Raw genomic sequence first — 14262 nt, 5'->3', positions numbered from 1 at the left:
GTTTATTTGTTGGATTTGATAAATGTTTTATGTGGTTACTTCCATCAAATTCTAATGTATTTGTTTGTGTAAAGAAGTTTGTGTTCTGACCTTCTTTTAATTTTCAGATATGTTACAACAGACAATTGAGGTTGAGTGATTAATCTACTTCCTCTGTTATTCTGATAACAATGGTGATTTCTTTTATAGTTATATCTTTACCAAATATAGAAAAGTTAAAATTATTTAATGGAACAATGATGAAAAGAGTCTAGTAATAAATTCTAATTTAAAAGAAAATACATAAGTTTATCAGTGCTATTACAGTAATATTGTTAATAAGAGTTGACAAATAGTATTTTCCTAAATATTGAAACAAATATTCTTTCCATTATTATTTTTCATTTTCACTTATTAAGTTATTTGTTAAATAAATTTTAAAAGATCATATATTCTATGTCTGATGAATTGGTATTACTTAATGAAGCTTTACCAAAATGATTATTAGTTTATTTAAATTATTTTGACTTTTGTGTATATAAAATAGTATTTTAGAAAAAAATGTATAAATTCTTTTTTTTCTAGTGATTGGGTAATTCATTGTAGTTGTGTGGATGTTTTAAATTTTGTTGCCTGACTTTAGCATAGAAAGATGATAAAATACTTAAATTTATTTATTAGATGATGTAATTTATAATTGAAAACAATTTTCAAATTGTTTATAGTTTCCGATTCTAATCATTAGTTTGTTTTATTAAAATAAACAAGACTTAAAATATGACATCTAATAATTTATGGTATATAAAATATCTTTAAAAATATAAATAAAAATACAATAAATTATTTAAATGTAATTCGACTATCTATATTATAAATATATCTTTTATAATTTATATATTTTAATAAGAATGTTATAATATGATTAAAAAGATGGATAAAGCAATGGTAATTTCAAATAATCTAATAAGTTTTATGAATAAGAAAAATAATTTAAAAAATTTTTCATTTTAGTGTAGATTCTTAATTGACGAAATGAATATTTTTTTTAATTATTCTATTTTAAGAAAATTATATATAGAATAGTAAAAGTTTTAAGTAAGTATTAATTAATTTTACTATTGAAAAATAATGATAAACTAAATATCCCAAAAATAAAAAGAATATATTTTTAGATCTAGAGATCAGAATTTAATAAATCCTCATTGTGATTTGATTTTTATATCTTAATAGTTAAATTTTTTTTTCTATTGCCTCTTATTCATTTTCAAAGAACGTTCATAACATTTGAATAACTTTTAAAATTTTAAGACACTCAATTCAATCATTCTTACTTTTTTTTGGATTAAAAAATTTAAGAATAGTTTTATATTTGTGGCATTAACTTCTCTTCTACGTTTCGGTTCCAAAAAAAAAATAATAAGAATAATTTATTTTGTATTAAATTAACAATGTGCTAAAAATAAAAAAGGTCGATAAATAATAATATAAATTAATTTAATTAATTTTTAATTAAAGATTAACCAAAACATAAATAAGATAATTCTTTATGACAGTCATTGATTTTTTAAGGAAAAATACATATGAATATTAGTAAGAATTGTTTCTTTAATTTCTGGATTATTAAAAATTAATTTTTTCAAAAAGATAAAAAATTCAAAATATTAATAAAAAAAACTATAAGAATGATTATTATTAACAGAAACAAACTTTTATCTTTTTTACTTATAAACATAAATCTTTTGATTATTTTTATAAATGATTTAAATTCAATTACGTTTGTATAAAAAATATCATAAACGGAGAGGTTTTTATCATAATGGAAATTTTTCAATTAAATATTCCTTAAAACAAAATTAACTTAAGAAATAATATTGATGGTATTAAATTTAATATAGTAATATCTTCAAAAGAAATAATAAGGCATTAATAAATAAAATAGGTAATATTCAGATTATATTAGATTCAATGAGTTAAGCTATATAATAAACAGTCAGTGATTTTTGAATTATATCATTTTTATTTATTTACATGAAATATAAGGTTATTAATCTAATGAATGAAGAATATAACAACATTAACACAATAATTAGTAATTTTTTATTATTTACTTAACAAACATCAAAATTTAATAGAACATTACTATTCATTATATGATAATAACTTATAATTTTTAATACCTGCACTTTTATATCATAAAACAATATATATTTTTAAATGTTAATAAAATAACAAACACATTATCTTATTTAAAAATTTCACTATTAATGAATATAAAAAAGATAATAGTATAGTAGATAAAATACTAAAAACAGAAATTCAATCAATATTAATGAATATTTTTTAACTAAATATCTATACAAATAACAGAAATAGTAATAATTGCATTTAAATAATAACTAACATTCTTGGAATTCCATTTATAAGTAATAGTAATAAATAAAAAATAAATAAAACACAAAAAATAATAAGAATAAAACTGTCAATAAATAATGAATCAAATAATTAATTTAAATTCCTTTTTTAACACATTGTTTTGAATAAATCCAACAGCAATTTTAATACTAATCTTCGTAAAATAATGAAAAGTAAAAAAACAAATAAATAATATTAATTTGATTATTTCATTTATTTTAATAAATAAAAAAAACTAAATCAAAAACTACAAGATTTACTTTTATTTATCATAAAACTTAAATCTGAGACATACACTAATCCCTAGTCTTAACCCTTCATGTTGATTGTTGTTTTCTTGATACTACTCATTAGTAAAACAAAAAAGAAAAACACAAAAAATATTATTTATTGTGATACACACCACTATTTTATCAAATAATTTGATGAACTTAAAATAAACAATCAATGCAATCTTTATTCCTTGCCACAATTGATGACTATGAACAAGCAATAAACTCTCCCATTGCCTCTGAGTTTAACTTTCCTAATTTAAATGATTTTCGTACAAGGGAGTTAAATGATTTAATTTCTAAATTTCATCAAAGACTTTATGAAAAAGTTACAGAAGGAGGGTGTGAGGTTTCTTTTAGCATACAAACAAAACAAATTGGTTTTGAAATGTGGTACTTTTTGTCAGTAATAATTCTTGATAGAAATTTTGTTCAAGAAACATATTTAGTTAATGTATCCAACTTTACACGAATAACAAGTGATTTAATTTTGAAAATCACAACGGAGATATTCCCATCACTTCATAGAGATACTTTTGTATCAATTCATGAACCAAAAACTGTAAATACAGTTATGAAATTTAGTAGTGATAGATATGTGGTTATTGACAATTGTAACATTTTTGCTGCAATCAACTTTACACTATATCATAACCTTTCATCATTTTTTAAAGAACTTTTTGGTTTTGCTAAACAAATAAACAACCAAATAAATTCTTCTAAACAGAAATCACTTCTTCTTAAAGGAATAGGAAATGAAAAAATATTTACTAAGGAAAGTCATGCGATTAAAAGACTTAGATTCACTCATCCACAACTATCATTTAGATTCATTGAATGGTGTATTTTAAATTATTCTGAAATTACCCATCACGGTCAAATTCAAAATGATGAACTTATTGAAAAAATGAAATTAGTATTTAACCAAGTTAAACCAATATACGATATTATTAATGTCCTTGATGATACAGTTTATTTGGATGATTATATATCCCAATTAGATATTCTTATAAATACGCAAATAGAAACAATACATAATGATGAACTATCAAAAGAGTTGGTTGAATGTTTTAATAAAGCACGTAAAATATGGATTTCATTAAAAGAAGAAAATAAATCATTTTATGATTGTGTTTTATTCTTCTCTCCATCAAAAAAATGTTGTATAAAAAATCCATTACAATGTCCATCTTTAAAATGGATGTTAGATGTTGTTAGCAAAGATGAATTTATGGCATATTATAATGAGCCAATAACACAAACAGATAGTTTATCATATTGGAAACATCAAGTTAATTATACTAATTTAAGAATATATTCCAGAAAATATATTGGAATTAAAGTTCATTCGGGTTTACTTAATCAACAGGATAAACAAGAATTTATAAAACTTTATAAGAGAGCTGTTAAAAAAAATAACTCAAAATTTATTATTGCTCAATTGTTTGTTATAAGGCAAAATGCTTTAGAATTACTTCATATACTTAAAAATAATGAAATATCAACCCAAAGAAGAAAAATACCTGATTCTAATAACACAGATGATAACAATCAAATAAATGACTTAAATCATAAAATAAAAGAAGAAAATCAAATGATTAAAGAAGAAGTAAGTGCTCTACCACCTCAAACTTCAATAGATGAACAAGCTACTTTGTTCTATCCTCATGAAAATGATAATAACCTTTATGGTTTTAGACAAAATGTTGGACAAGAAGATAATGATGTTGTTTTTGGAGAAAATGAAACACAACAAAATCAAATAACACAAAATAATTCAATCGAATATCTTGACCTTGATGTAGAAGAACAAAAACCAAAGTCAATACTTCCAAGGAATATACTTTTTAATTAAATTTATTATAATTTAATTAAAAATTATTACTTTCATTTACTCAAAAAAATAAACAAAATATCTTAAAATATAATAATTAAATATGAAAAGTGATAATAAGATCGAAAAACAAGTAATTTTTGCAAGTTTGGTTCATAATTATCAAGAACTTTATGAAACACCATTTTTCAATGAAATTGTTGATATGCCTCCTATGAGTCAACTTCAAGAAGTTTTAGTTCAAAACATTATCACTAAATTTTTAAAATACTTTAAGGAACAAGCAAGACATATCATATTATTCGAAATGATAAGTCAAGTAATAGATGATTTTGTATATTGTTTATTCAGTGCTAAATCAATAAGAAATAAAAAGAAAGAAGAATTATATTTATCGTTAGAAACTGAAGAAAAAAGTTTGTCTATAATAAGCGAATTATTAGAAGCATTAGACATTCACCATCAAATTCTTATTTTCACAAATAAATTTATTCAACCAAGAGTTAATGTTTCATCAAATATATCATTTGTATATTGCATTAATATTAATGTATTTGATTGCATTGACTCTACTTGTAATAGTAATTTTTCTTTTTATTGGGACTTATTAAATACTTGTCAAATGAAAATCAAAGAAAGTCAACTTCCTTTTGAAGATATAGAAATTAGATTTTTCAATGATGAAAATTTAAGTCTCATTGATAACATCGTTTCAATACTAAAGAAACAGCCTAGTCTTTCACCAGAAGAAAAACTATTCATTTTAATTTCTGAAAAATTAACATTTCTTAAGAAACTATCAACAATTTCTACTGCAACCTGTTTTACAGATGTATGTTCTATTGTGAACAACTCATTGTTCCAAATTGAAGTAACTCATTACATCCAAGGACTACCCTTTATTGCACAAACTGCATTATCTAATCTAATCAATAGTTTAAAACTAATGTTTTGTCGTTATTTAAAACTTGAAAATCCCTTAGTTGCACTTATTAATAAAACTCAAAATAAAAATTTCAGTTTGTTCTCCTCTTCTATTCATAATCAATGTAGCGGAGTTTTAGAATCAAAACTCACTTCTCATTACTATTTGGCAGATTCATTTAATCATAACTCTGATATAGAAACTGATATTCAATGGATTTCACATATTCATTCAACAGAAGATATAATAAAAAATTTTTGGTTAGTAAGAAGAAATAGTGCTTTGTTGATTGATATATTACAACTTTCAGAAAAAGGTAAACCCAAATCTGATGAAATGACTAGTGAAAATGAACAAGAAAATGAAGAGTTAGATCTTATGAAAAGTGAAGAAAGTGTTATCCCAGATATCTCAAATTCAATTAACTATAAAAATTCAATCACTAAAGTCGCTTCAATCACTAATCATCAAAATCTATCTAAGAATAACAAAAACGAAAAATTAAAAATAACTGATTTTCCAAAACAAAATGACTCAACAGATAAAATCGCAACTAATCCAGAAGTAAAAGACAGTGATGTTCTATCTAACCAAATCAATAACAAAAATAATCAAATTTTGACATCTTTAAAAGTGGAAAATGTTTCATTACAAGAACTTCAAAAATTAAATCTCTCTCAAAAGGAATATCAAAGTCAAAATTCTACTAACTCCGAATTTATACAATACATATCAATTATTCAAGAAGAGGCATCATCTGTTAGTATCCCTACATTTTATTTAATGGATTATTCAAGCACATATAACTCTTATTTACTTTTTATAAGTTATTATACAAAAAAAGGAAATTTAAGACAATTGTTTATTGAACAAATTAAGTCAATTGATAATATTGATAAAAAAGTTTTTGACTATATTCACTGTTATACAAAAAAACCAACTATTGTCTCTTTATCATCTACTAATTGTTTTTACCCAAAACATATTAATAATACAATTTTTATTCCTTCTAAATCAGTAATTACAATAGTAGATTGTCAATGTGAAATAACATTTAATTCAGTCAAAGCATTGATCAAAGAATTAAGTCTAAAAGAAGAAACCAAAGGTTTTATTTCCTCTGTATTAATTCAATTTGCTAAAACGCCAAAGTCATCTTTTATTGATGGGATAAAAATAATAAAAAACCATTTATTACCAATAGCAAAATTTTTTGATGAAAAATACAAGTCAATTATCTGTGAATTATATTTTGAATTACATCCAATTTTCAATAAATCATGTGCTTTAAATAAAGTAAAATCTCTTGGAGAATTAACAGACATGTTAGCAGATATTGTAGAATGCTGTGATAATTCAAAACCAAATACTAATTTACATTCGACTAAATATGAAGAAATTCTCAAAGAAACCCAAGAAGCAAAAAGTCTTATTAAGAACATCATATCAAAATACTATAAACCAACAACACCAACGCTATTGGCAAGAGCAACATTTTTTGAACCAATGTATAAAAAAATGAGATTGTTTTCACAAGAAGCCATCAACACAATTTTAAATAATTTAAAAGAGCATTGTGGAAAAGAAGTCAATGAATATTTAAAAGAACCATCTCCATCTTCTAAGGACTGTCATTGTTGGTGGATAAATCACAGATCTCAGTATCCAAAATTATATGAAGAATCAAGACAAACAGAAAGTATTATTTTTGGTCAAATTTTTGAAAAAAATACAGATGATATTATGTTTGGAAACGTTGATGATGAAAATAATACATATCCTGTAATCTTTAACTTGTTAAATTCATCGTTTATTTCCGAAAAAAGAAACGAAATTAAAACAATTCAAAACCAAACAAGAAAAATCCTAAACGATGATGGGGAGAATAGCCTTGATGAATGGACTTCTCGAATTGACTTTTCATTTCTTGAACATCAAAAGAAACAAAATTCAACAACTAAACAACAAGAAATGAGTCAGAATGATGGATCGACACAATTAATGAGTAGTAGTTCTTCTGAAGTGGATGGACCAGAAGAAGAAAAAATTTTAGAAAAGAACATCCAAGAAGCAAGGGTATTAAATGAAAAAAATCGAGCAGCTAAATCACCTGTTATTGTGATTGATGTTGATGAGCCAAAACTTTAGTTATTTATAAATAAGTCTATTTAATCATAAATGGTTATGAATAATTGCATTATTAAAATTATGAAAGAAAAATTACATGAATAAAAAATGAAATTAGAGTTACATAAAATTTTACTTCTTTTATGAAAAATTTGTTATATAATTATAATATAATTATAGTTTAATATAAAAAAAGAAAGAAAAAACTAATTAATACAAAAAAACAAATGTCAGATAAGGATTCAACAATTAAACTATTACTCATTGGAGAAAGTGGAGTTGGGAAAAGTTCACTTTTACTTAGATTTTCTGAAGATGCTTTCAACCCAATGTACATTACGACTGTAGGTATTGATTTCAGAGTTAAAAATATTGAGTTAGATAATAAGAAATTAAAGTTACAAATATGGGATACAGCTGGACAAGAACGATTTAGAACTATTGTATCAAGTTATTATAGAGGAGTTATGGGAATTGTTTTAGTATATGATATTACTTCAAGAGAGTCTTTTAACAGTTTGTTTTAATATTTTAATTAAAATTAGATATGTATGAAATGATGTTTAATAAGTAGACATTGAATATTGGATGAGAAACATTGAAGCTAATGCAGACCAAAATGTTAATAAAATTCTTGTTGGAAATAAGTGTGATGCTGAAGATAAAAGAGTTGTTACAAGTGAAGAAGGACAACAAATGGCTAATAAATTAGGAATTCCATTCTTAGAAACATCTGCCAAAAATTCATTAAAAGTTGATGACTGTTTTATTTCTTTAGCACGTGATGTTATTCAAAGAATTGGTGAATCATCTCAAAGTGCACAACCAGGAATTGTTGACCCAACCCAACAAACACAACCAACTGAATCAACTGGATGTTGTTAATCACATTTCCTTCTTCTTCCTTCTTGTTTTTTTAAAAAATGTATTATAACAAAAGAATAATTAAATTATAACTTTTTATTTAATCATTAAACTTTGACTAGAATTCTTCATTATAAAAATTAAAAGTTTTAGTTAATACAGTAGTTCTATGTAGATAAAATTTTGAGCATTATATTTCAAGATATAATTCTTCACAACAAAGTGATAATAAAAAAAAGAACAAAGAAGGTGATAGAGTTAAAAAATAATAACAAGCCTAAATAAATTAATACATAACAATCACGAAAACATCAAGAAATTGAAACGTTAAAAACTTCAACTGTTTAGATACAATCATAAACAGTTAATAAAATAAAAAGACAAAACACATTTAATAAGAAAAAGTCTTGAAAAAGAAAAATTCTCAATAAACGAGTATAAAACATTGACATCTAAAAAAAAATCAATTATTAGATATATCCACAATTGGATTTTCTTCATTTTGAGAAGTGATTATTTCACTTTCTTCAATATGTTCTAATTATGCAACATACACTTCTTTTGATCAAAATGTAAATAAAATAATATAAAAGTAATATTTATTGAGAATAAAAAAATAAATTATATGATTAAGTCCTAGTTTTTTGATGAAATAAATTTTCATACAAAATGAATATACCAATATAGTGTATACAAAAGGAAATATCTATAAACAATTATATTATAAAAATTAAGTTGTACTTGTTGTTTTTTATAATTTATTTTAAAGAAATAATAATTAAAAATTATAGTTATTTTATTATAAATAATTGTTGATTATAATAGTTCATTTATTTAATTCTTATTTAGTTCTTATCATTTAAAATTAAATTTAATTACTTCAATTAATTATTTTCTTATTAAAAAATCTTTAAATTAATTTTTTTATTCATTTTGTATTAATTCTGTTGTTGTTTTGCTGTTTGTTCAATAATAATTGTTTGAACAACACCTCTCAATCCTTCTGGTAAATTTCTAATAGCAGCTGCATGTCGTTCATCCTTTAAATCACCTTCCATTACTCTCTTTAATATTTCAAAGAATATTCCTCTTTCATCTAAATTAACAAGTTCATCTTCATCACTATCTATAATGTCATCACTAAAGTCATCTAAATAATCATCAAAGTCATAATTTTCTAAATTGTTTATATCTTCATAAACTACATCTTCGTCATCATTTAAATTTTGAATAGTAGAATCTCTAATAGATTTAGATAAATTATGAGCATTTTTAATTTTATATTCTTCACATCTCTTTCTTTGATTTTCTGTTTCAACAAGTAATGTAATAACAGTATTATAGAATCCAGTTAAATTATTTTTAATAAAGTCTGGTAATTGATCAACAGGAAGTGTCATTAATGACATTAATGCAACAATGGTAATCTTTTTGTCAGAAAGAGCAGGGAGTTTCTTTGGAATAAAACTATTCCATAAAGAAAAGAATTGATTAAGAATTCCTAATGAATTTAAAATTGTGATAGTCAATCTAGTGTTATAGAAAATACAATATAAAATAACTTCTGTCCCTTGTAAAGCTAACATTGATTGTGGGTCTCTTAATAATGGTAATGTGGTTTTAATAAGAAATTCAACAAATGTATCAACTTGTCCATCACAACAAAGCAATACTGCTTGGGCAATTCTAAATACACATAATGCTTCAATGTCAATATCAGGAGAAGAAAGAACAGAGTTAATTAATTTCATTACTAATTGCATATTAGTTGGAATATTTAATAATTCTGGTTGCTTAGCAATAAATACTGTAATAAGTGGTTCTGCACTTGTTAATCCATCATAACTCATATTTAAACTAACATTTAATATAATAGTAAATAAGTCTTGAATTCTTGGGTTTAAAGGTGTTGGTGCTAATCTAACCAGTTCACATGCTAAAGAAAATGTATTTTCAAGACTATCTTTAGCAAATAAACTATCAGCTGTTAATAATCTATTAATATATGGAAGGAATAATTCAATAAAAATATTCATTGACTCATTACTTGTTGAATTCATTCTCATAATATCTGTTATTGAAGTAACTGCAGATGAAGCAGAAAATGTGGCATTCATTTGTGCATTTTCATCAAGTTCTCCATAATTATTTTCAATAGAAATTAATACATCTAATAATGCTTTAACAATGTCAATTGAATGTGGTCTTGTTTCATTTGGGAATCTTTTAATTAATTCAGATAATGTTTCGACTACATTTTCACTTTCAAAGACTTTAATAGTTTGTAATAATACTTCAAATAATTGAACTAATACTGACTTAAATGAATCACTCAAACAATTATAATCTACAAATATACCAATTACTGATCCAGCTGATACTCTTGCAATAACATCATTACTACTTAAAAGTTGGAACATCATTTGAACTACTTTAATAACATAATCTGGTAATACACTTGTTTTTTGGAAGTTAAGTATTCTAAATACAATACCAGCTAAGTCACATCCTCTTCTAATTAATAATGTATTTCCACTAGATAATAATAATGGAACTGTGACACTTAAAATACTTGGTACATACTTAGCATAATCTTTTGAAATAACAAATTGACCACAAATTTTTCCCATAATAAAACATGCACAATCAATAATTATTGGATCTTTTTCAAGACCATGTTGATCAACAGGAATAAGATTTAATAATGGTTGAATATAATATGGAAGGAATGTTTTTGCTCTATATTGTATTGTTGCTCTTATAAAATTAATTGATGCAGTTCTTCCATCAATAGAACCAAAGTCATCATCTTCATCTCTATTTCTAAGATAATCAACAGGAGCAGTTTTCATTTCTTCTAATTCATTAGGAGTAACCATAATTTGTCTAAATATAATTTTTTCAAATAAAACAGGGAAGAATTGAAGAATAACTTTAGACAATTTACTTGTTTTTAAACAATGTGATAATAATGAAATTTCATAAAACATTAACTTACTTGGTATTGTTAAATTTAAATGAGGAAGCATTGCATTAATAAATTGTGTTGCAATATTATCAACAAAATATGTAACTGTTTGAGTAGCTCGAGATGCCTTACTAGTATTATGACTAATAAATGAAGAAGTTCCACGAATGAGTCCAATTAAAGAAGAACATTGAGCATTTTTTTCATCATTATTATTAAAAGTAAATGGTTGTTGTAAAAATGCAATAGCATTAGTATAAAATAAGTCAATAGTTTCTTTATTAAAGAATGAAGGAACTTTAGTATAAATAATGTATTTAAATAATTTAAAACAAAGTCTTGTATGAACATACATTCTATTTTGAATTGCTGTAATTAATATTCTTAAACATGTAGGAAATATTACTTCTATAAATTGCATCATTGGAGCATAATTTTCTGTTTGAAATCTAAATGATTTAGCAAATGTATTAATACTTGCCATAACTCCTTTAAATGATATTTCATTTGAAATAATTTCTGGGTTTTGAATTAATGATTGAATAATTTGTAATAACCCTCCACATTTACCTGGAAAATCCATTACTAAAATGAATCTTAGTGTTTCTATTAATTGGGTTTGTACTACACCTGGGGCTCTAATGATTAATTGCATTAATAATTCACATAATTTTGCTTTTGATTCTTCGTTTAAATTTTCCCAAATTAATTTGATGTAATGTTTGAAATTAATTGAAACAATCTGTTGAACAACTAATGGCTCTTGTGTGTTAGAAAGAATGTTAATAGCTGTTGTACCAAATTCTGGATTATTAAACATCACATTAAACATTTCATTTGCTTGTGTTAAACTATTATTATTACCTGATAATGAAAGTTGACATGCATGATGAATTTGGTCAGTCAATGACATGAATCAATGATACTAATTAACAATTATCGGAGGTTTTATAATAAAACCCTAAGGGTTTTTAATATGTTTTTGGTTTTTGGGATAAGGACGATAATAACACAACATTAAAAAAAATGTTATTAAAAAAAAATAAAAGAAGAACTAAAAAAGAACTTAAAAATATTGAATTTTAATAAAATATTTTGTTAAAGAAAAAAGAATGAAGCAGATGAATAAAATTTATATTATATTACTTTGTATTATAAATGTTTATGGAGAATGTGTATTACCAAAAGAAGGACAATGTAATTATATTCTTCAAAATTGTGAAGATGTATCATTTTTAATTAATTATTTAGAATTACTATATTGTTATAATTCATATTGGATAGTATTTGTTTGTATGGTAATTGGAATTATAATTATATTTTATTTATTATCAGTTTCATCATCAGATCATTTTGTTCCAATATTAACAATTCTCAGTAAACATCTTTCTATGTCTGCTGATTTAGCTGGAATTACAATTTTAGCAATTGGAAATGGAGCTCCTGATGTTTTTAGTACATTTGTAGCTATTTATAATACAGGAGATGTTGAATTAGCAACAGCAGAAGTGATAGGGTCAGGATGTTTTGTAAGTAGTATTATAGTAGCAAGTATTGTTTTATTAGGAAAAGAAGATATAAAAATGCCAGAGACATTAATTCATAATATCAGTTGTTATATACTTGCATTATTATTTGTATATTTTATTTGTACAACAGGAAGTGTATCAATAATACATTCTATTATATTTATTCTTATTTACCTTTTATATGTTTGTTTCATTGGATATATAACCAAAAACAAACCTTTAATTAAAATTTCTGAACAACTAGACTCTGAAAATAAAACTAAATTAATTGATAATACATTAAACAATATTGATGAAGAATTAAATTCTTCTAATGAAAATACTACTTTAAATAATAATATTTCTTCAGATAAAGGATTTACAAGTCAATATAATATATTAGAACAAATTAAACTTACTAATTGGTTTAATAAAATATTATTAATATTATCAATTCCTTTTAGGTTTATTATGGAATTTACTACTCCTCATATTTCTGATAATAGAAAAAATTTACTTATTTCTTTTGCTTTATCTCCTTTACCTATTTGTATTGTTTCTCAATTACCTTTAAAATATTTCATTATTCCTTTTATTTTATCAATTGGAATTATTTTAATTATTCATTTCACTGAAACACAAATCCCTTCTATTATTATCAATTTATATGGATTTGTTATTAGTGTTTTATACATTTATATTTTCGCAAGTGAATTAGTTGCACTTCTTCAATCAATTGGAGTTGCTATGAAAATTGATTCCTCAATTCTTGGTTTAACTGTATTATGTTGGGGAAATTCAGTTGGTGATTTTGTTTCAAATGTAATTGTTAGTTCTCAAGGTTATTCAGAAATGGGAATTATTGCTTCGTATGGAGGACCTTGTTTTAATTTATTAATAGGACTTGGAGGTGGTGTTTTAGCTCGTTCAATTCTTCATTTTCCTAAGTCTCAACAAATTGTAATGACTGATTCATTATTCTTTTCAACAACATATTTGATTGTACAGTTATTAATTACTTTAATATTCATTTCTATTAACGGTAAATTAAACAAGAAATATGCAGTGGTTCTTATATGTTCTTATCTTCTTGTTCTTTCCTTCTCAACTCTTTCTGCATTTAACGTTTTTAAACTGTTTGGTTAAATAACATTTTCTTTATTATTTTATTTTATTTTTTTGTAAGAAAACAAGAAAAAAAAAAAAAGAGAAGAAAAGTTCAAGAAAAAAGTCAAATAAAAAATAAAAAAAGAGAAACCCTTGAAAAATTTCCAATTTTTTTACAGAAAAAATGAGAAAAAAAGAGATAAGAAGATTCTATGACATGTAACCCTTCAAATTTAACAATTAGAAACAGAACTAAGAAAATCATT

General features: G+C 23.6%; 5 protein-coding genes across 5 annotated transcripts; 4 read left to right on the top strand and 1 right to left on the bottom strand.

Annotated features, from left to right (window-relative positions):
* Positions 1-2838: 2838 nt before the first annotated feature.
* Positions 2839-4518, top strand: ENU1_134460 (hypothetical protein; the record flags this gene model as incomplete). The annotated part of the gene is made up of 1 exon (XM_008860153.1): positions 2839-4518. The coding sequence occupies one exon, from the start codon at positions 2839-2841 to the stop codon at positions 4516-4518; it is 1680 nt and encodes a 559-aa protein (XP_008858375.1).
* Positions 4519-4618: 100 nt separating this feature from the next.
* Positions 4619-7570, top strand: ENU1_134450 (hypothetical protein; the record flags this gene model as incomplete). Its single annotated transcript, XM_008860152.1, has 1 exon — positions 4619-7570. A coding segment is annotated over one exon (2952 nt), but the record flags the coding sequence as incomplete, so codon positions are not given.
* A 206-nt stretch (positions 7571-7776) lies between these two features.
* ENU1_134440 (Rab family GTPase) lies at positions 7777-8434 on the top strand (the record flags this gene model as incomplete). Its single annotated transcript, XM_008860151.1, has 2 exons — positions 7777-8065; positions 8124-8434. 2 exons carry the CDS (start codon positions 7777-7779, stop codon positions 8432-8434), a joined length of 600 nt encoding a protein of 199 aa, XP_008858373.1.
* A 917-nt stretch (positions 8435-9351) lies between these two features.
* On the bottom strand, positions 9352-12294 carry ENU1_134430 (importin, putative; the record flags this gene model as incomplete). The annotated part of the gene is made up of 1 exon (XM_008860150.1): positions 9352-12294. One exon carries the CDS (start codon positions 12292-12294, stop codon positions 9352-9354), a length of 2943 nt encoding a protein of 980 aa, XP_008858372.1.
* Positions 12295-12493: 199 nt separating this feature from the next.
* ENU1_134420 (sodium/calcium exchanger protein, putative) lies at positions 12494-14035 on the top strand (the record flags this gene model as incomplete). Its single annotated transcript, XM_008860149.1, has 1 exon — positions 12494-14035. The coding sequence occupies one exon, from the start codon at positions 12494-12496 to the stop codon at positions 14033-14035; it is 1542 nt and encodes a 513-aa protein (XP_008858371.1).
* Between the last annotated feature and the right edge of the window lie 227 nt (positions 14036-14262).

The sequence above is a fragment of the Entamoeba nuttalli genome, assembly GCF_000257125.1.
Source record: "Entamoeba nuttalli P19 unplaced genomic scaffold asmbl_5608, whole genome shotgun sequence".
Lineage (NCBI taxonomy): Eukaryota > Evosea > Mastigamoebida > Endamoebidae > Entamoeba > Entamoeba nuttalli.
The sequence above is the reverse complement of the archived record's forward strand: the minus strand, read 5'-3'. Positions and strand labels throughout refer to the sequence as shown.